The 22670-nt window shown below is 41.8% G+C and overlaps 2 protein-coding genes and 1 long non-coding RNA gene across 6 annotated transcripts in view; 1 reads left to right on the top strand and 2 right to left on the bottom strand.

Annotated features, from left to right (window-relative positions):
• Window positions 1-2411: 2411 nt before the first annotated feature.
• Window positions 2412-14114, bottom strand: atp1b3a (ATPase Na+/K+ transporting subunit beta 3a). Its single transcript, XM_088311002.1, has 7 exons — window positions 13729-14114; window positions 11585-11713; window positions 11261-11359; window positions 8277-8467; window positions 7949-7999; window positions 7349-7435; window positions 2412-6029 (listed from the first exon to the last, which is right to left on the bottom strand). Exons 1-7 carry the CDS (start codon window positions 13838-13840, stop codon window positions 5862-5864), a joined length of 837 nt encoding a protein of 278 aa, XP_088167128.1. The 5' UTR covers window positions 13841-14114; the 3' UTR covers window positions 2412-5861.
• Window positions 14115-16145: 2031 nt separating this feature from the next.
• Window positions 16146-22670, top strand: part of LOC148325812 (uncharacterized) — a 9251-nt gene continuing 2726 nt past the window's right edge. The window contains exon 1 of the long non-coding RNA XR_015846080.1: window positions 16146-16486. This is a non-coding gene — a long non-coding RNA (uncharacterized LOC148325812). The remainder of the gene's footprint in view (window positions 16487-22670) is intronic.
• The window catches only part of gk5 (glycerol kinase 5), a 9661-nt gene continuing 6945 nt past the window's right edge, over window positions 19955-22670 (bottom strand). For all 4 annotated transcript variants that reach the window (XM_088310276.1, XM_088310275.1, XM_088310277.1 and 1 more), the window contains one exon: window positions 19955-21975. In XM_088310276.1, coding sequence (XP_088166402.1) covers window positions 21812-21975 — 164 coding nt within the window. In that variant the 3' untranslated portion in view covers window positions 19955-21811. The remainder of the gene's footprint in view (window positions 21976-22670) is intronic.

Below are 22670 nucleotides of genomic sequence, written 5' to 3'. Positions count from 1 at the left end.
TTTCTTTGTCATTTTAAATTCAGTTACTATATTAAAGTATTTACTAAAAATAAACTAAAATATTGCTTAATTTTCCGAAAATGTTTGAATATGACCTTGCTATTAGACTAATGACATATCACAAGACCATAGTTATTCGTGACAAAACAAAAACGTATTATTTGCCTCATACTTACTTTTTTAAATTTAGAAGTTGCGTAATATAGTGTAATATTCAACTGTATTTTTAAAAAGTAAAGATTTTTCATAATTTTTTTTGGGGCAAATAAGCGGCTCAGTGAATGAATGTATGAGTGAAATAATAAAAAGTGGGATATTATTAAATACACGTTGCTCCGCGCGCGCACGCACGCGAACACACACCCACACAGACGCACACAAAAACACTTGAAGCTTTCGTTTGCTAAATAACGCAATTTTTTATTTTTTTTTTTGCATGGGAAATGCTTCTTTTTACTTCCTTTTTTTTCCTTTTAAATGCGCATTTATGTGCTTCCGGGTTATTTCGGCAGTACGTCGGAGAGGTAAAGACTCATGGAGGAGATATTGGAACGCTTCTTACGGTCAAGAGATGTCCTCTTTTGTTTTGCACTTGCTTCAGATGTCTTTCAACTTTTGGAAACCATGCTTAATTATCAATAACTGATTTTATGTTTTTACATTTGAAGCGATTTTCAAAATATTTAAATTAAAGTTGCCTGGACAATGATCCGGAAGCGCATTAAACAAAAACATTCCATTGCATAAAAAAAAACAACTCGCATATTTTGCAAGGTAACGTTAAGTTTTTTTGTTTTTGTTTAAATTTCGTATTACCTTCGGACCTGATTACACCATTTGCACAGTTCTAATTGGACTCCCTGGCTGTGTCCGTGTTTCAGGCCTACACTGCTTGGCAAGTTCAACTCTTAGCTGATAACGGGATAACCCGTGTTATCCTTTTGCCTTCTTTGCGTAAATCATCCTCAAATCCTTTAAGGTTCTAAAGCATCGCCATGCAACTGCCAGGAGGTCCATCTGTGAAGAAAGCAGATTAAAAGTACAAAGAAGTTAGTGCAGTATTGTGTGTTATGTGATATTTGTTAGAATTGACTTACAGTGGCTTCTGAATCAGAGATTAAAGCAAAAATAAATAAATAAATAATTTGACGGAAATCTTTTTTTTTTCTTAAAAAGACATTTTGCAGTGCAGTAGGAATATACACATTCCGTTTAAATAATATTTTACATGAGTATATCTCTTGTCCAAACGGTGAGAGATTTTAAAACAAAATAGTGTCCATGATAAGCGGGTCGTCCCACAGATTTTTTTTCAAAAGTCAGATTTCGTGACTTCTGATGAATTTTAACGCAAGATACTATAAAAGAAAAATATTGATACTAGAATCTGTATTTGTTGGTATAAAACGGGTGTGGGCAACTGAGGGCCGCTATCCTGCATTTTTAGCCGTTTCCTTCCATCACACCTGATTCCAATGATCAACTCATCAGCAAGCTCCTCAGAAGCCTTTAATGAGTCTGACATTATCACCTTTTGTCTGTAGTGTATTTTTACAAAGTGCGGAGTAGGAAGTTAGGAAGTACGGTTTCCAAATGTAAGGCCAAAAAAAAGTCATCACAAAAATAAATGCTCAGCGTAACCTGCACTTGAAAAATGAACTCTGGGGCGTGCTTAAGAGGGAACCAATTTTGACTCTAGCGGCCTCATGTGGCAGAAATGGCGCATGAATCATATTAGTCGTCAGTGTCGCACCTGTGTATTCATTTGAGGTTCTGGTGCAATAGGTGCAGCTGTTGCCTTTATTATTCCAATTCCGGAAAAATAACGAGTAAAATAAAATAATGAGTAAATCTTCTAATTAAACACATGACATAATAACCTTGCTGAGTCCCCATATTGTAGTTGAACTGTTACTTATTTTTTTGTGAACAAAATTTTGTCAGTATGTGAAACTCCCCTCTGCCCTTCCTTTTTTTGTTTCTTTCCTCCTTTCGTTTCCTTCCTTCTTCCCTCTTGCTTCTTTCTGTTCTTCCTTCATTAATTTCTCCTTTCTTTCTTTTTTACCCTTTCCCTGTCCTTTCACAGTTCATTCTTTTCTTCTTTCCTTCCTTAACTTCCTTCCTTCTTCCCTACCTTCCATAGAGCCTTTCTTCCTTCCTTTTCCATCTTTCTGCCCTTCCTTTCCTCTTTCCATTCAGTTTCCTTCCTTCCTTCATCCATCAACCATGCTCGTTACATTCATGCTTTCCTTTAAGAATGTCACTTATCGTGTAGTAGTTCACTCGGATGACTTCTAAGCAGACAGCTTGGGTGAATATGACTGTGAATGCCTGTCCATCTCTTTATGTCGTCTTGCTCAACGTCGTCTGGGATAATCACCCGGGAAAAAAACAAAAAACATGCCAATGTGTCATTTTTTTTTCTTCAAAATTACTTTTATTCCACAATTTATTTCATCAGGTCTTAAGGCACCCTGAGAAGATGTTACAAGTTGTTCTTTCAAATGTGGGTTCCTTTAAAGACTGTGTAAACATAGCCTTGAATAAGATCATTTGCTGTAAATCTTTGCTTAAATTATTTCTTTACAGTTCACAGACATTGTGTTTTGTGACAAAAATACAGTGTGAATTAAGTAAATATGGTCGATAGTGTTTACAGTATATATATATACATTGAGTAAGAGTAATAGACTGGCAGACAATCAGATCAACGGGCTGAAGAAGCGAGAAAACTAACAAACAATCTTTGAGACCCGGATAGATATACAGATCACGTAGAGATATACAGTACATACTTACAGTGAATGCTGAATTTTTTTTTCTCCTTTCTCCTCTCTGACTTTCAAGCAATTTACAGTGTACTTAGTGTGTGTGCATTTGTCTCCTCAGCTTGTATCTGTGGGAAGCCGTTTGATCATAAATTCCATATCCTTCATATCCATCTAAAAGTCCACGCACTAGTACAACCTTTGTCTTCACGAGTAAGACCATTCAACACACTAGAAGGTCTGTGATTTACTTGTAATATTTTTGTCCACTACTACCACACAATTAAACCATGCTATTGAACTACTGTGCTTTACGAGTAATACTAATAGACCCAAATGGTCGACATGTGTCGCACTAGTAACCACCTGTAACCGTTAGTAGCACCAAACTGTCCGATGGCAGTTTTGTCTGACTCTGTATCATGTAGTTTTCCTACATGTGTGCAGAAATGTGATGTTGTAGAAGAAAACAAAACATTACTAGTTCCACTTTATTCCTTCTAGTATGCAATTCAATTTGATTTATTAATTTAACCACTGTTCTGCACTAGTAACTCTAATAGGTCCAAATAGTATGCATGTGTGACTCACTAGTAGCTTCCTGGACAATACTTGCCGCGCCATCATGCCCAGATGTTGTTTTTGTTGGCAGAAAATAATTCAATCTTGTTAGACCGCTATTTGAAAGTAAGTTGTTTCAATGCATCGCATCTGTCAACGTGTCACTCTTTTGACTTTTTAACGAAGCTGTCTTAACGAGCCGCTTGGCTATGCTGTATTACATCAGGTTTTGCTGACGTTTGAGATATCTTGCGGGGTGTTGTAAGCAAAGTGTTTCCATATCTCCTTTTTCTGAATGAGCCGACGCTTCTTCCAGTTTTCCACACACCCGCGCTCTGGGGAGTGACGCCCACTATCTGGTCTTTGCACCCCAAGATTGTTTTGAAGCTTTGTGACTCATAAGAAATGATCTGATCTTTTTCATCCACTAATAATCAGCTGAAAATGACACGATCGGCCCTGACTTCTGACTATGTGATCGGATCTGGGAAGTTTCGTAAGAACTGTCTTACGAGTGAGACCAAAGAGCTTCCTGATACATGGACCTTCACTTGGATATGAAGGCGAATCAGTCAAATGGCTTTTTCACGGCATCAATATGCAGCATCCAACCCTCTCTCCCTTTGCGAGGAGGAGGAGAGACAGAGCAAGACAATTGATCTCATCCTGAAGGGCTCACCCACATGTCGGCTATTGCAATGGCGAGGTGACCGCACAGGAAGACGGACAGACAGACATGCAGACAGACAAGACAGACGGCACAAGACGAGGTTGCGGCAACACGGGCCACAACACAAAGATCTATCTATTTTTCCCTAAATATTGTAAGGGTTCGCTATGTATTTATATGTAGAAAGGGAATTTTGTCCATATACATCGGAATACAGTGGCTATATTATATTGATTATCAACATACTGTATGGCGTCTTCGTGGTGTGATATGTGACACATCTGCAAAAAAGAAAAAAAAAAGGCTGGAACTGAGTTAGTGGATACGATAAAAGAATCCTCCATGCATTTCTCAGGACCAGGTTTAATGCTGTTGTTTGTGTACTGGGCGACTATTGGGCCATGAAAACAACACTGCTCGCTTCGCGGGGTGGAGGAAGGTCTTCACAGGCGTCAAACTCAGGTTGCCTATTTGATGTTTCATGCTCAAGGGTTTTGTTTCATTTTGGACCAAAATTGACATTTTTCTACAATTTTAACAGATATTATAATCATACAAAACGTTTGGAAGATTGTGCTGTCGGGTTGGCATTTCAGGATGAACCGAAAATGCTTTATAAGCTTTACAGATGACCAATATATTTTGGAGGACTTTGTTGTGGAGGAAAAGAAATCCTGGTTCATTTCAAGAATACTTGAAATAAACACTTTGCGATATCTTTGCAAAGCGATCAGACATTTGGACATGGACACATGCAGCACGTGCAGGTCTGGCCAAGTGGGGGGTTTCAATCACTGACTTGCATCCGACATGAGTCAGACCAATATGTGAAATGCAGAAATACTCAGGCAATGCATCTTGTTGCTTTCACACCTCCACCTTTCGGTATTGTTCTCGATAATGCGAACTGCAAACAAACTGTTTCTAATAACTGGAACTTGAATTATTGAATTGGTCCCAAGTTTTGTGATTCACTATTGAAGTTACAGAAGCACACGGAAATAAGTTTTACTACATGTCTACTTTTATGTATTTCTGAGACTCTTCCGATATCTCGTAATCTGTGTTGCAACCTGCCGATGGCACTGCAAGCTGCGTGGCCACATTCCTCCGGGAATAATTCTGTGTGAAGCCCCGATACAAATCCAATTTTGCTGTTCAGCTCCTTTTTAGAGAACAGAGAGTTGTGCACAAAATACTGAGACTTTGAACATTTTGACATGTGCGCTGAAAACTGTAAAGAGTGTATTGCATTTTAGGTTCATCCAAAATTTCACCCAAAAGCAGACTATCCCGAACTTTTTAACGATCGGTGTATATACAGTAAAATAAATGATTGGATGATTGGCCAGTTGCGTATATGTAAGAATATGAAGAGGCGATATTACACTTTTATGGATTTTCACAGCCATGATGTGAAACTACGATGTAACCCGCGACGAAAATGAGTTTGACACCCCTGATCTACACAATATGAAAAAGTTGCATCAGCAATAACACGACAGCTCCAAATGGCTTGCTTGCATTGGCTATTAGTCAGCTAATCACATCAAAATGAAACCAAAAAAAGGAGAAGGGGGGGGGATGACTTGTGCAACAGGTGGAAGGGATGGATCAGGAGCACAGCCTGTGTCTTGTTCTCTTGGGATCTTTTGCGGAGGTCAGCAAGGAATCTTGAAGGAAAGAAGGGTCATTAATGTCATCAACGCAACATTCGTAACTGGCTCTCCTACGACGGGCCAGACTAATCGGCCTCATCCCGAATGCTGTCTTGAGAGGGATTTGACACTTCCTTCCTTAGCGAATGTGGGCAGCCTCTGCACCAGGGGGAGGTTCCTTTTGACCGGCAATTTCCCTGCTTTTTATTCCATCACCTTGATCCTGAAAGTGACGCGACCCAGGAACTTATCCCTCTCGTCGTTATTGCGCAGGTTGGAGCCCTCTACCCGGCATTCCACCGACAGCTCCTTGTTGTAGTCCTCCTTGTTGAGCAGCAGCTTGACAGCAACCAGCGGCTGAACATAATTCATCTGGAACATACGAGGGAGACAGTAAACGGCGTATCAGGGGTTGGAAGTAACCAAGTACAGTTAAGTAGATCTTTCAATGGCTCACAAGTTGAAATCATTTCATGACCAATGACACTCAAATTATCATAGAGTGGTACCTTTACGTATATCAGGGCCCTAATTTAGTTTTTCAAGTCGTAAGCCGTTACAAAATGTACCGGCTCTATTTATAACCCAGTTCATAAAAGCTATAATTACACTCTATTCACGATTGCCGTCTTATTTCAGGTCGCAGTGGACAAAACAGGATGGTTGAGAGAGAACGTGGGGTGGTGTTGGGGTGTACGGGATGGGCAGACATAACAGACCATGATTTCCGTGGATGCCTGGCGAGGATTGTCAAAACAAGAACGGATGAGAAACCTATTCGGCTGTAATAACGGGGGTGGACGCAACTATGCCTGACAGTGTGTAATAGGACATGACACAACGTTGAAGCGATCTCAAGCGTGGCGGGATGTATTTGTAGTTGCTTAATTCGGGGATTCTCCCACTTGCCACTGACAGCTCTTCAAAATCTACGCCATGTAGCTCATTTACCTGCTAGTGTGGTGTGAATGTAAATTACGGGCTCTCTTTTCACGTTTTGGTACAAGTGATGGATTACTGAATTCTTTGCTGAAAGGTAACTAATATTATCAAACATTTATTGAGTGTTCGTATGTGACCCCCCACTCAGACGCCGACTCTGCAACGGATCTTTATTCGACTGTGCTCCAAAGCTGCCCGGCGTCGACGTGTCGGCCGTAGAAAGCCTTGACGGACGTGAGAAACTAATCAGGTTGTTACTGGTTCAGAGGGAAAGTACTGGCATCTGTGGTAACCCGCGGGTCGAAATGTAGCGTGTGTTCGAGCTACCGGGATTTAGCAGCACTCTTCCCTGACGGTCCGTGACGGACTGTGAGAAAAATAAATGTAGCATTAGGAAGTTGATGGCATGCCTGGCGTGAGTAATCGGTACTTCCTGCTGATTTCCCGGTGGGCCGGGGTCCTACATTAATTTCCTCTGGCCTCATACTTGTTCTGATAAACACTGATCATATGACATTTGTCATTTTGATTTTTGATCAAATAGGATATGAAGATCGTTGGAGGGAATGCTAGACTATTTTAGATTGGTACATTAATCAGGTTATAAAAATGTATATCGGCATTAAAACAAACTAAAGTGGACCTCACTGAGCCCTGAAACACGAATACGACTCCGACCCTAGTTGTTACTGAGAAGAATTGGAGGATCTGATTTTTTGAGATGATCCAAACCTGCGTGAAACACTCACATGGGCTTTCTTGCCGTAGTAGGGGAAGTACATCTTGTCAATGCGTCCCTTTCTAGGGAAGTACTGCATCTGAACTGGCTCGTCTTTCTGCAGAGGAGAATACATGTTAGCGATGCATGCGTTATCCAAAATTGCATTCAACAAAACACAAAGCGATGACCCTCTTTTGTTAGTGTGGTGTTTGTAATGAAGTGGAAAGCATGGTATGCTTTGTTGTAATTTGCTATTTGCAGCGCACATTATTCTGATTGCTCTAAAAAATGGCTTGAAAATGGCACAAGGGTGGGTTTTGGAGTCATTGTGACTTTGCTACGCAGTCATTCTTATTTTTAATATCAATACTGGCCTAATATTCCCGATACTTGACATACCATCTTACCCTAAAGTCGCCACTGACAGCATGCAGAAGAAAGTCAATAAGAAACAAAACAAACAGACAGAAAGGAGGGGGGGGGGATAAAATCAAGATCAACAAAACTAAGTGTTCACACTATTTTGCTTATCACAGCTTTTTCAAATATTTTCTTATTGAGAGAAATGAAAAAGACAAAAAACAAAATACACATACAAGCATGGCTATTTGGGAGGGAAAAAGTTTACTTTGACGGTGCAGCTGACGTAAGGGTCCCCAAGAGGCTTCAGGCCAATGATCTAGAAGGAGAGCAGAAAAATTAATTCAAATTAAAACCCACGTGATTCTGGCCTAAAAAAAAACAAACTATTATGACATCATGACCAAAATTCAAATATTTGTTCCAATGAGACTGATTTCAAATTCATCCTTACTGGACCATCTAGCACTAGATATGTTGGTCAGAGCAAAACGGCTCAACAAACTACTCTAAATTTGTGCCACCGTATGATTCATAATGTTTTTTTTTTGTTTTTTGTTTTTTTTACAAGGGAAAAAAGTTGCGATTTTGGTCACCCTGTTGAGTTTCAGGAGCACGCATGGTCTTCCCTCAGAGTAACCAAAGTTGGTGTCGGACAGGCCGGAGCAGAGACTCAGGTGGCGTCTCCTGAAGCGACACACTTTCTTTTCCGGTTCCTCGTCCTGCAGGAAATACTCCCCTTCAGGGCAGTCCAGATACTTCTCCTGTTCGGTGTCATTGTAACCCTCTGAAAGAAGGAGGTGGACGCAGGTCAGAGATCAAAAAAATGTGTGGTACAGCTATTCTTCCACTCACTGAAGCTTTGCACTAATGTTACTACTGTACCGCTGTTACTGTACACTCGTATTTATACCTATTTACTTTATGCAGTGTACCTTGTAAGCGTTTATTGTAGCCTACTTATCACATCATGCCACTTATGCCATATTGGGATGTCGCTTGTGTAGTGCTTTTCTACCTTCGGTACTCAAAGCGCTTGACATTATTACCCAGCGGTGGGCGGTCAAGGCCTTCAAGGCCTTCTCTGCTGGCCCAACATAATCACAAAGTCATGATCATATTCTTCACATTGATGTCATATTATATCCCAGAGTTGTATTTTTAGGTGAGAGTTTTTATCCATTCAGAATTCAGCTAGCTCGTGTTGCTAGGCAGATTTCACGATACCAGTAGCACGCACTATTTGTCCGAGGCCTTTAGATACGATCGTGCAGGTGTCTCTTCTGTGTAACTGAGGGGCTTTCAGATTTGCTAGACAGTTGCGATAGCCAATCAGATCACGAGTTAGATACAGTGAGTCTTGACGCTGGCCTTACGCTGAAGGTGATGAACGCGTTTTGTGATTGGATACTCACTCGTGAGGGGGCAGCCAATCAACACACCCAGAAGTCGTAACTGGCAACCGTTCGAAAATGTAATATATATTTTATAAACCACAACAGCCGAAGGAGGGAAAAGTGTGGATTTAATTGCAGATACACTTGCGCGGCCATTTTCATGATGGCGCTTTCAAGAGAAGCTTGGTCGTCCAACACTCACTCAGTACTGTGTCAGTGGGTTTCTGTAAATTATTTGTCCAGCCGTGGTGTCATAAATTATGGTATTATGAGGGGGATTTATTCAAGTCGGTCTAAGTAAGTCTTCACTAAAGGCCTAATTGTGAAATGTGCGGCCCGCCACTGCTATTACCTCATCTACTAAGTGATGACAACTGGGGGTTGCTCAAGGATACTTCGATGTGGCCAGCCGTGAAGGTACGTTTGCGTGGTCATTCATTTTCATCTATCACACCGCTTAATCAGCTCTTCATTTTATTTATTGTATCACTCACGGCTACAAGACCTTTGGAAAAGAGTTTGGGAATATGATTATAACCTCAGTCGTTTACTTTTGGGAAGTATTAAAGGCTTTTTGTCTAGTCAGAGTTGCAGTGAGCGATTTAATATGATTTTGGAGTGATGGTGTGTTGATTTGGATACTTGATAGAAATGTAATGTTATATACCAATTTATAATGCACCGTGTTTGGCAACTCAAGCAATATGTTTTTTTCTTTTTAAATTTCCTGTTAACTACTGATTTTGGAGGTGCAAGGATTCCACCCAACAGCAATGATATATATCTTTGTAGCTATATTACAGTACCGCTCATAAACACTTATGATCCACTGTCTGTTAATACTAAACAGTATTTTGTTGGCTCAGTAGTCTTTGCTGCATATTCATCCATCTATCCATTCCTCAATCTATCCATCCAACCAACCACTACTGTACCCTCATTTTCATTACACCGTGTGATTAATGGCCCTTATGTGGCATGCACTGTTGTTGAGGAATTCAGCTTGCAATGCATCAGATGTGCAGATGCCTCCTCGTATGAATTACCATGGAGAACTGCACTATGCACTGCAGCCAATATACTCAAATTGTTTAATGAGCGGAAAGGCTACAATCAAGAAACCATTTGGACTGTCAGACTCTGCCACCTCTTCCCTGCTTGAGGAGGGGAGCGCAACAGGTTGGCTACAGGTCAGCAGTTTTGCTCTTTAGCTGTGCGCTATATTTTATTAAAGAAACAACTGCAAGATGTCATCATTTGTCCACTTGCATGCCAGCTTCTACATAACTGTAATGCGAAAAAGATGCCAGTAGATGGATGTATGGCATCGTTTGGGATATGAGATCAGCACAGCTTTTGAGTAGAAATAAAGATTAGGCAGTAATTTTTGTTAGCCATGTAAATTATGAGGGAGAGAAATGGCAGTATGTTGGGAGTAGGTTTAGGGACCTCACCCTCAGACAGTTTGTGACGCAGTAGGTACCATAAAAGTGTGTCGCAATTGTTAGAGAAAATGATGCAGTTCATGGAGTGAATGGCAAACGGCATTTGAAAAAGCCAGTAACGTTGAACGTAAACCGTGCGGCGAGTCAACACCACTCACGGCGCATTTATTAGTTGTATATCTGTAAATAATTTATTATTTTGCCATGAAAAGCTTTTTCCCCGTCTGTTTGTTTTGATTTATAGTCTGAGGTGTCACCCGAGCAAAAATATATTAGTGCAATGTCAATGATCTGCTTGACATGTTTCTTATCACCAAAACAATTTTCTCTTCTTTACTGAAAATCGTGTTTTTGCTGAAATCAACCCATGTTTTATTGCTAATTTTGAAAGAACCGAAAAAGCTAGAAACCTGGTGACCCAACACAGTCGGCTCTTTGTTTTGGTTGGTTCGGTGCTTATATTGTGACGGAACAATATTGTGTGGGTCTTGAAAGTCTGTGAAATTACTCTAAAATTGGTGGTAATATGGGTAACTCTGCTTTGAAAATAGCTGACAATGAAGAAGTAAATATTAACACATACGAGTAATATGCGCACATTTGTCATTTCAGAAGTATGTCATTAAACGGGAGCCCTTTGCATTAATCAGGACTCGAGAAGTAGCTGTCGTTTTTAAAATGGTTGGAACATGTCCGTTGACAAGAATATCAAAAACATGAATGCATCATGGCTCTCACTTTGCAGGAAGTTTTCCAGGTTTTCCACGTATGGTGCATAATTGAGGGGATCGGATTTGCTGAAAGTGATATCCAGAGAGTTGGGAAGGATGACCAATCCTGGAAGGAAGGAAGAGAGGTAGAGAAGAAAGAGCAGCGATGTGAAAGAATCAACTGCCATGTAGGTCGATTTATAATACAGTAAAGCCAAATCTACATAGTAGAACATTTAATGCGATGGCATCTCATTGTGTGACTAATCAAGTATGAATAATGAATGACGCTGTCCTGGCAATTAGCTGAAAGGTTTACCGTAGTGCACGTGAGGATGGAGGAGACACTGACCTGGGAAAGGAACGCGGTCTCTGTACCTGGGCACGTTCTCATCCAGGGTGAGCAGCATCACCCACATGGTTAGGGCGAACATACCAGCCAGGAAGCAGTAGAACACCAAGTAGAACAACAAGATGAGAGCTACAGGGGGCCAATAAAAAAAAAAAAAGAAAAACATTTTGGATCATTCAATAGTTGCCACATACACACCAAAAATATTTTCTTTGTCATCTCTCCTTTGAATACTCCATCCCTGCGAGGGAAACCATTTTGAATCAAAAGGGGAAAATGCTGGCTACTGTTCATGAGTATGGGTGCCGACTTTTGTCTTTAGGGATGGCACTGCAGCACTCAGCACAGAATGTCTGCATTTCTCCGCTGGTGGGGGGCGGAAGCCACAAAATGTTTCCTCACAATGCAAAAAATTGGTTCATAAAAATAAAAATAGGTACTGAAATCAGAGCTATACCGTGGTGCCTTGAGATATGAGTTAAAATTGAATTAAAATTTTTCGTGACCAAGTTGAAAATACTTATTTCAAGTCGTCTTTCTTCACTGAAATGAATGAATAAATGAATTCCAGACCCCAAAAAAACCTTGCGCATGTGTTTTTCGAGATATGAGTCGTTTTGACTTGCGAAGATCAATTTGAGATAACTAGCGTTATATTGTAGCAGTGAACAACAACACTCTTTACAATAAGCGTCTCTTTGGCAAAAATATAAAAATAAATCACAGAAAAAGAGCCTTCAAGCTGTTTATTGCCACTCCCAGTTTGAGTTTCCTGTCAAACCAAACAAAATAAAAAAACAAATAGAAGAGTATTTAAGACAACCACTTAGCTAGCTTCACAGCCTAATTGAATGCTAACGCTTAATGGCTTCTGTGTAGCGATGCAAAAACACTTTTAAGCAATAGATACAAACACAAACAGGTAGACAGACACTCTCACAGTACTCACAGCCATATATTATTAAACCTCTTTATAGAATGACTAATATTAGTGCTGTACTGATGAGCGGAGAGAAACTGAGATGTCACCAATGCCCACAAGGTGGCCAAAGCGTTCACACCAGAAGAAGCAGCACAATAGCCATTAGACTGATATAAAATGTGACTAATGAATTAATTCTTTGATAATTGTATCTTTTTATAACGTACCATACGGAATGCTACATTTTTTGGTCTGAAAAAGATAAATGCCGAAAACATGACTGCGACCATATCGGAGTGTCCTTGAGTAAGATGTTGAATCCCCAGGTAAGTATCAGCGTGAAGAGCTTTGAGTGTCTTAATATGTGGAAAGGCACTATACAAGTGAAAGAACGTTTAAACAAAAACTGTCAGGTAAAAAGAAATAGCTACAAACTGTAATAACTGTGGTGAGAAAGTAGAAAAAAAGTCATCAAATGAGGAATCCATAATTTATATTCAACAAAATCATCTGCCGACTGAACATGGAAATGTATACCATCCAACGGTGCCCCACTTGACATAAGGGGAGGGGAAACCCTCCCCCCCCCCCAATGTACCCCCCAACCCAACCATACCACCCCCCTCGGGTTTTCCATCTTTCCACCCCAGCACTATCCCACAATGCTTACTGCACCAAGCGGGTTGATGGGGTGGAAGAAGCGAGGAAAAAGAAGAGAGGGAATCCCATTTGACCTTGACAGGCATGCTAATGTGGGCGGCCATGCAACTGCAATGGAGCATCCCACTGCACAGCAGCATGAGGGGGGGCCCGGGCTGCATGACGGCCCCCGCTCTGCAGCCTATAGGAGCTGGATGCTGTGTTACTACCTCTACCCCTGACCATCATTACATAAAAGCATCATATATAGGTGCAGCAGGGGATACTAATGCACCGAGGCCCACCACTTCTCACGCCATGTTCTCATTCATGCACATGAAGCAAACAGTTGGAATTGAAATCCTGATTATGCGTTCATGACTCATTCCTGCATCCTTGCATGTATAGATATGCACATCATCATGATGCAGGCTTCTCCTTATCACCCCCAAAAGCCTGTGATGGTCCCTCACACCCCACCCCCTCCCCGTTTTTTTTAAGAGGCTCACTTCTTTTAATGCATCATACACACGTGTCATATTCCGAAATTAATCAGATAAGGTGGCAGGGGGGTTGTTCTTACCCCAGCTCCCGGCCGTGCGCCCCAGAACCTCTCCGGTCCTCGGGTTGTAGAAGGAGTCCTTCCAGCTGGACGCGTCCGCCTTGTTGGCCGGTTTATCCTCCGCGCTCGCCATGGTGAGATTCTTTTCAAATAGGTCACAAGAGGGGTAGAGATCCTTAGGGAAAAAAAATCCCCAAAATATGGGGGTTTATTTTGCCCCTTCTGTGCGAAAAAGAAAATGCACAAAAGCGCACAGCGGGTGATGTAATGAGGCGAAGAAGCCGGCGAATGGTCGGATCAATGGTTGGGAAGGAGTGGGCGGTGTAGAAAGAGCGAGAGCAGGCACAAGGAAAGGAAGGACGGAAGGCTCTGGTACTGGAACATTAAAAAAAAAAAAAAATCCAGTGACGTCGACAAATGCCCCTCGGTGGCAGCTGATGTGGAGGAAGGATGCGCATTGGTTGCCGACGCATGAGACGCGCACCAATTACAAATTTAGGACGCGCTATCTTGCTTTCTTATCATCACTTTATGCTCCATCCGCGGTTTATGGTCGTGCATCAGCTTCCCACAGTTAATACTGCACAATGTGTTTAAAGGAAAGGATGTGGTTTTTTTATGTCCCCACCACCACCACCGCTTTTCGCTCTCCATGATTGCGAGTTGTGGCTAGGAGCGCACATTCCGGCATGCAGGCAATGCTCAGCCGGCATGTTTCTTGTTGGATGCTATTCGTGTCTGACTGAGCATATACTGATATTTGGGGCATTTGCCGAGCCTTGTTGCTATGGCAATGGAACACTATGCTTAAATCACTGAGCGAAAGAATGAGGGAGAGGGACGTAAATATAGCATTCACAATTTTATTGAGTTGTTTTTTTTCACGAATTAACTGTGAAATATCAAATAGAGTGAGTTTGTATGCAGTGACAGTTCGTGTATTTAGTGCCTCTGTCTATTTGAGTTAATCCAACTCTTAATACCACCACCAACATCATGATTAGAAACAGTCAATAGGCTACTACATAAAAACACAATATTATTATGTAACTGTGGCAGGTACATTATTTGGAACGAATCAGATTCGATTGAAACATCAAAAAAAGATTCAATAAAATACATAATACTCATTAGAAATGCTCATTATATCGCAAAAACAGTTCCACTAGTCAAACTTGGCTTGCTCTGACCAACCAATCAGAGGAGAGAAATAAGCGACGTCATCAAGGGCCAGGTCGCCAAAACCGTGAGAACGAATCTGAAATCTCATTGTTAACAAAAACCTAACCAAAAGTCCTATTGCTAATATGGTGTAAATTATAGGACAGCGCTTCTGATTCTGAAGGAAGATTCGATTGACATGGCAACACATAGAAGCTGGAATCAGAATCAGAATCAGAAATCCCTTTATTGTCATTGTACTCAAGTGTGCAACGAGATTAGAGAGCTCCCCTCTCCAGTGCAATACAACAATAATTCAGATAAATATATAAATAAGAGAATAGTTAGTGCAACGGAAAATAATACTGAATAGGATTTATAAAAACACATCACGTTGCTGTTCTGCAAGGTAAGGGTGGTCGTGTGTGTGTGTGAAAGTTAAGAATGGAGATGGCTCTTGGAAAGAAACTGTTTCTCAGTCTATTGGTCCTCAATTTGATGCATCTGTAGCGCCTGCCAGAGGGCAACAGGTCGAACAGGTGTGAGTTTGGGTGGGTATTGTCTTTGACGATATTGAGAGCCCTGCTGAGGCACCGGGCGGTGAGGGGAGAGGGCAGCCAATAATCCTTTGCGCTGTTTTGACCGTCCTCTGGAGCTTCACCCTGTCCGCCTCAGTGCAGCCGCTGTACCAGGTGGAGACACAGTACGTCAGCAGGCTCTCGATGGACGAGTGGTAGAAGGTCAGCAGCAGCTTCCTGTCCAGGTTGAATTTCCTGAGGACTCTCAGGAAGTGCAGACGCTGGTGGACCTTCTTTACCACTGCTGCGGTGTTGTGTGTCCAAGAAAGGTCATCGGAGATCTGTACTCCCAGGAACTTGAACGTGTGGACCCTCTCCACACGCACGCCTTCGATGCAGAGGGGGGGCGGTACCGTCTTGTTCCTCCTGAAGTCGACGACGATCTCCTTTGTTTTTGCAATGCTGAGTTGCAGTCGGTTGTCCTCGCACCAAGCCGTCAGTCTCTGGACCTCCTCTCTGTAGGCTGTCTCGTCACCTTCCGAGATCAGACCGACCACTGTCGTGTCGTCAGCAAACTTGACGATGGTGTTGTTGCCGTGGGCCGGGCTGCAGTCGTGATTGGACAAAACAATTCTAGCATGCATAAAAGTGCTGGAAGCCCAGCCAATAGAAAAAAATGATCAAAATGAAGAGAATATACCGTTGGGGAAAAAAGTCATACAATTTTATGTAAAGTATGACTCTGGAATTTAAGTTATTAATGTAGGTTGCTGCTTCTGAGAATGCTTAAACCATCAGATGTTGTGCTAATAATCAGTTTACATGTTCCCTGGCGACATTTATGGAACATTGGCATTTTTTTGGAAACCATGACTAGTGTCCGAACCATCTCATTATTTTCTTTATTGCTGCGCTTTGTTTAATGATTGTACTCTTCTTATATTTTAATCCAAATAACTACAAAATACAATTGTTTTGTGTTTGCATGTGTTGCTGCTCCATGTGTTGCCCGTCAGTGCTAGTCCGTCAGATGACCTGTCCGGGGAGTTTTTCTGCCTTGGATCGGCTCCAGCATCTTGCACCCTTGAACACGACAAGAGGTAAATAGATGCATGGCTCTATGCTAGTTTGTGTTAGCCTGTCTATGGTGTTTCACATATGTTAGCATGAATCTGTCAGACATTTGTTTAGATAAATTATATGATTGGGAGAACATTTTGGTGTTAAAATATACAATGTTTACTCCTGTCAGTTTTATAGTACATTTCAACTGGGAGTGACAAACACCTTGAAGCAAGCATGCTGAACCTCTTTTTGAAGAACAGTGCGTGCAAGAACGCGAGAACAGGTGCTGTTGGAGTTGGGTCACCGTGGAAATGAGAAGTAGTTAGAAAATCAACCTTTAAAAGACAAACTTACTCCAATGCGTGTTCGTTTTTTTGTGCTCAAAGAAGAAAAGGGTCAAATAAAGACTCAACAACTGATTAGAGTTCCGATATTTAGTTTCTTCAATTTCTGGAGTTCCGGAAATAGTACAAAGACAGATATCTGGGCGGCTTTTTCTTAATCTCACGAGAAACTGCACTCGGGCGAGCACAGTCGGAAAATGCGCGCCATCTTTCAGCCCAGCTTCAGTTTTTATAGGAGTTTTTTTTTTTTATGTCAAGGGTAATGTAGGTTGAATCGGTTGAATCGGTCGTCCTCGCTCCCTCCCACGGCACGGGTCCACGTCCAAGGGAAGGTCTTCCCCAGGTTAGTCATCGTCTGGATAGTTGATGATGGTCGATTCCCGTCTGGTCCCGTAGACTGGCACGCCAAGGCTGGCCCTCTCCGGCGGGCTGTCCCTCCGTCTCTCTCCGCTGGCATTCTTCTGTAATCTTGTCGGTGTGCATGGGTGCGTGTGTATGTGGGGGTGTGTGTGTGTGTGTGTATGTGCATGTGTAGGTGCAGGTGTATGTATCCGTGTCTGTGTGCACGCGCACGGATGTGCAGGTGTATGTATCTGTCTGTGTGTGTGTATGCGTATGTGCATGTGCTCCGATCTCCAATTGTTATGTCTTTCGGAATGTGTTTTTCTTTTCATAGCGTCTGTGTGAGTCCTCCAGTGCCCAATTTGGTATGTTTGCATCTCTACAGCCAATGCGTAGAATGTGCTTCGTCGTATTTGTCCATGAAGTGCTGTGAATGTGAGGGCAATTTAGCATATGAGAATAATATAATAAATCAGTAAACATCAGGCCGACAATCCCAGTCATTCTTGTGACCCGTGCTTCTAGTTTCATTTGATAAATGCTTCTTGTTTCATCAATGTTTAAAATATTCAGTAAATATGAACCTGCTAACTTTAATTATCGACATTCTGTCCCGCATGTGTTTAAAATAATGCCAGTAATCGTAATAGAATCCTTCAGTGCCAAGGAACACTTCAAAAAGTTGTTTTATTACATTTCAATGTGTTTAAAGTGTGTTGGAGTGACAAAACAATATTTATAATTATATGGTTTCTTTCTATTGCATATTTTTACTAATTGCCAGTAGAATGTATCCACCATGATAAATGGATTCAATGCGTGAAAAAATACAATATACAGATAATGTTCACCACATTGTACGGCCATTTTATGGCATTGACCCTCCCAGTGATGGGGGTAACATTCAGCTCAAGTGTAAGAGGATGAGACACTGACAAGGGGACAAAAGCTTAACTTCCACTCTTATATGACACTCCTTTAACAACCAGTGTGACAGGCAAAGAGAAGAGAATGTCGGGGGGAGGGGGTGCTTTGGGTTATATAATGCCCCACGAAGCAGGATGCCGCTCATATTGGAGGGAATGGGTGGTTTGGGTGGTGGGTCAGGCTAGTGGTCGCGGTGCATCCAGTTCATGTTGTCAGATTGAATTTGTTGCAAGGAAGGATCCTCCCCTCCACAACTCATACAATGCGGCACGGCGATGATTAGTGTGAGAGCAGGCAGCACTGATTCATGGGCTCGATGTGCCTGCCTCACTTGCACGTTTGGCTCTCTGTATGCTGCACTCAGTGAGAAGCATGAGATTGACGGCCGGGGGAGAGGAAGGAGTGGGGTGTTAGCTGATTGGGTTGGGGAGTTGGGGGGGGGGGGCTCAGGGCAGCTATACTGGAGAAATTTGTGCGATGTACACTGTGCTCTCCCTCACAATCCTCCCATTGTTGAAGACCCCCCCCCGCCCTCTTTTTATTCCAGTGCACTCAATTAGCGCCCCCTTCACCATACCAGCACCATGAACAGGAACACACACCCCCATTTGTTCTCACTCTCTCCATCCGCAAGCTGCCATAGCAACCCTCGCAGTGAGCGTGCTCACATCAATGGGAAGCGCTCCCTACACTCATCTACAGCCGGTGTGTCTTGTAATCAACTCCACCACCCTCCCCAAACTCCATCCCGATTACCCAGAATCAGACAACTGCATCACCTTGGAATCTTTTTCAGTGATGTCAATGAGTCGGCACGCGGTCACCTGCTATGTCAGCACAGGTGGAAAAAAATACACACACTGAAAGACTCGGGTAAAATTGAAATATTACTGTATAGTCACATTTTTGGAGGGGGACCTAATTTCCATTATTCAGTGAGAAACACCTATTTGGCTGCCAGGATGGCCGAGTGGTCTAAGGCGCTGCGTTCAGGACCCAGTCTCCCCAGGAGGCTTGGGTTCGAATCTCGAATTTCCCCATTGTGGGACTAATAAAGGGAATATTATTATTATTATTATTTCCTAGTTTTGCACTCAGGCCAATGTCATGTCTAATATAAAAATATGACTTTGTTGCTATCTTGTGGCCAAGCAACTAAGTGAGGGGAGAAGCTTCATTTTAACAGACTTTAGCTTTGTCGAGTAGAAAAAAAGTGCTTTGCTGCCATCTTGTGGTATCTATAAGCAATTAATTACAAAGTTTTTTGGGTGGCTGTAAATTATTATTTTGCCTTCTTTATTCGCGGAAGGGTGGTGTCACTATCCCTTGCCAAAAGCTGGGGAGCACTGTCCTGATTTCACTCTTTTAATTAAATCAAAGTAACATACATAGAAATAAAAAAATCGACTGTCAATTAAATACCATACCCATTTTGATAAAAATGTAAAAAAAAATCACACCTCCACACAAAATTGTTTTCCACTTTTAATAACAAAAGTTCACAAAAAGTCAATAAAAAAATTGGCCCGTTAAATGTGGCTAATGGCGACGGCGGAACTTTTAACGCTAGCAAGACGTGTTTCCGTAGCTTTGCTAACATTGTGCATAGTCACTGAAAAGCTCTGATGCATTTTTTTTTAGATTGCATCGCTTTTGCGAATGGAAGAACTCTGTGGGATACATTTTTTGTTGAGTATCAGAATGTTTTGATGTATTTTTGGTCAGTGTGAGTTGTGATTGTTAACAATCCCGTGATCTTTGTTTTCCACTGAGTGTGTGTTCTTTTATTGTGTAATATTTTTTTTGCATGTGAGTTTTTTTATGTGTTTGAGAGAGGTCAATATTTTTAGCCCATACAGCACCTCATACAGTTATAGTACATCATAAAAATCATAACCCAAAATCCTTTATTTATATTTATATTTAGTGTGAAACACGTTATACACATACATTTTCTGTTGTTGCACTTCCATTTAAAAACGACCAAAATTAGACAAGCGACGAGTGAGTCTGCGAGGGCGTGCGAGGTCAGTGTCAGGCTTGCTTGTTGCGTTTGAGAGCACAATAACGCAGCCAAGTGCAGACACGCTCAAGCGACTAGCCCCCAACAACCCCAACCTCCGTCAAAGCGCACATGTATTGAGTCACATTCTGCTTTTAAATTATTAATAGATGGCGGAAAATGGCTTCAAAAGGCTTTGTAATACTGCTAAGCCTTATTGTTAGGTATGTTAGCTATTCCACTTCCAGCTTTAGGTCTATTAGAATGAGAAACATCAAATTATTGACAGAGGATTATGTTGGTCTATGGCAAGCGGTTGGAGCATTTATTTACCCTTGATACCCAGCTTAACTCATTCACTGCCATCAACGGGTATAGAAGCCAAATATTCTTACTAGTGAGGACAAAGGCAGTAATAGTACATGGGCCTTACAATGGATATCAACTAAATGCTAAAATGGCTTTCCATATTGGCCTCACTTCCAGCCAACCCAATATCTATGACTATTCCCAGACAAATGGCACAAAAAGTAAACACCATTAGAGGAGTTTTTTTCCCTTTGCAGGAAATGGACCAACAATAATTCTGAGATTTTCCACATTCCTGTGTGGACGGCACCAAATTCATGGAGGTGCTTTGATTTGAGGCTCAGGTAATCACTTGCTCCTAAAATACACATTCATCTATGAAGTGCACAAACTGATGCAATTTGAGGTGAACATAGTTTAAGTAGGACGGCACGGTGGCCTCACAGTGCAAAGGTCGTGGGATCGATTCCGGCTCTGGCCTTTTGTGTGGAGTTTGCATGTCCTCCCTGCGTGGGTTTCCTCCCACATTCTAAATAACATGCATGGCAGGTTGATTGGACACTCTAAATTGCCCCTAGGCATGAGCGTGAGCGCCGAAGGTTGTTCGTCTATGTGTGCCCTGCGATAGACTGGGAACCAGTTCAGGGTGTACCCCGCCTACTGCCCAAAGAAAGCTGGGATAGGCTCCAGCAGCCCCCGCGACCCCAGAAACAGAACAGATGATGGATGGCTAGTGTAAGTAATGACACAGTGATGCTGTACTTCCTAAAGAAAGGACACAAAGTAGGTACAACTTGTGTGCAAAACACAAATCAATGGTATTAATATCCTTCCTAGAAGCTGGGTAAGGAAATCAAGCGCACCTTCTTCCAAGGTAGAGGATGTCACGTTTTGCACTTTCTAGTGAAGGTGTGCTCCATTTATTTACCCAGTCATAAGACACAAAATACACAAATAAGCATTTTGCGCGCAGATTATATCTACAGTATTTCATGGCCACAATGTTTAGTATTTTGTGGCCACATATTAGAATTTTCTGTCCACAACATACAGTACCTTTTTTTCATGGCCACAAATAGGTAGTTTATTGTAGTCCGAAATTACTATTTCATAACCACAAATATATTGTGATTACAATTTAGTGATGTGCACAAATTGTGACTATATTGTAGCCAAATTCCAAATTCCGAAAGGTTGAGAGAGTAAAGTGACTCATATTAGTGCCCATGCTTAGGAAAATGAGCAATTATAGGGTCCATTTTGATGAAATACTGTAACCTGAGGAGTAACTTGTAAAATCACATCTTTGTGAGAGAAACAATTCAATTCTCTGTGGCCCTCTTGCGTTTTCAAGTAATCTGGACATAATATCACGCCACAATCAGACTTCTTCGGCTCAGGTGTCAGTCTCTTTCGTACTGCAAGAGGATCCCGTGTCATGGTTGCTTGTACCAATACATGGAGCGTCTGAGAGCTCTTTCCCACCTCTGGAGATCGTACGCGTATTCTGACCCAGCACACTCACTTGGCGCCGCTTTAGGGCAAAATATGTCACCTGCGCTGTGCAGCTTTGTCAGCTCCTCACAGGTTTGCCAGTAGCCTGCAAGGACAAGAGAAATTGAGAAAGTGAGTTTCTACGTGCTGACTTCAAGAATAACAACGGGGGGGGGGGGGGCTCAGGTGGCCATCAGAAGAAGGCCAGCTCATGTTGACAAAACACAATTAACTCACATTAAAAAAAAAACTTAATTGATGTTATTTTCCAGACTCCAGCACCTCTTGTTTTAGTCCGAATGCAACACCACTAGAAATCCATCTTCTGTAATTCATTTCTACGGTCTTGAAATCAAATTTTATCATGTGAATAATTAATAGGAACGTAACTGACAGCACGAGACAACATTCTGCCGCTTCTGAGACTCTGCTGCTAAGAATAAAACTTTTGATCAAATTGAAAAAAAACAAAAACATTATTGAGGCCAATATTTACATAGAACTAAAGGACTGAGGATTTGTGTCTTAGCAATCTTGTGTCCTAGCCATTAGCGGTTATCATGGCTAGCATGTCTGCCTCGCAGCCTGGAATTGTCGACTTAAATTGTACATGGGTGCGAATGTGAGCGTGATTGCCAGTTTGTCTGCATTGACCCCGCATCTTTGCTATCAAGTCAGCTGGGATAGGTGGTACTTAGTCGTTACCCTAATGAGTACAAACGTTATGGAGAATGACTGGAAAGTGACCTTGAAGTGCAACTCTCTTTCATTCCGTCTGCATTAGTGCACATTTAACAGCCT

Source organism: Idiotropiscis lumnitzeri, chromosome 12 (genome assembly GCF_059441095.1).
Source record: "Idiotropiscis lumnitzeri isolate Australia: NSW breed Sydney's pygmy pipehorse chromosome 12, RoL_Ilum_1.0, whole genome shotgun sequence".
NCBI classification, from domain to species: Eukaryota; Metazoa; Chordata; class Actinopteri; order Syngnathiformes; family Syngnathidae; genus Idiotropiscis; species Idiotropiscis lumnitzeri.
This window is presented reverse-complemented; position numbering and strand designations above follow the sequence as displayed.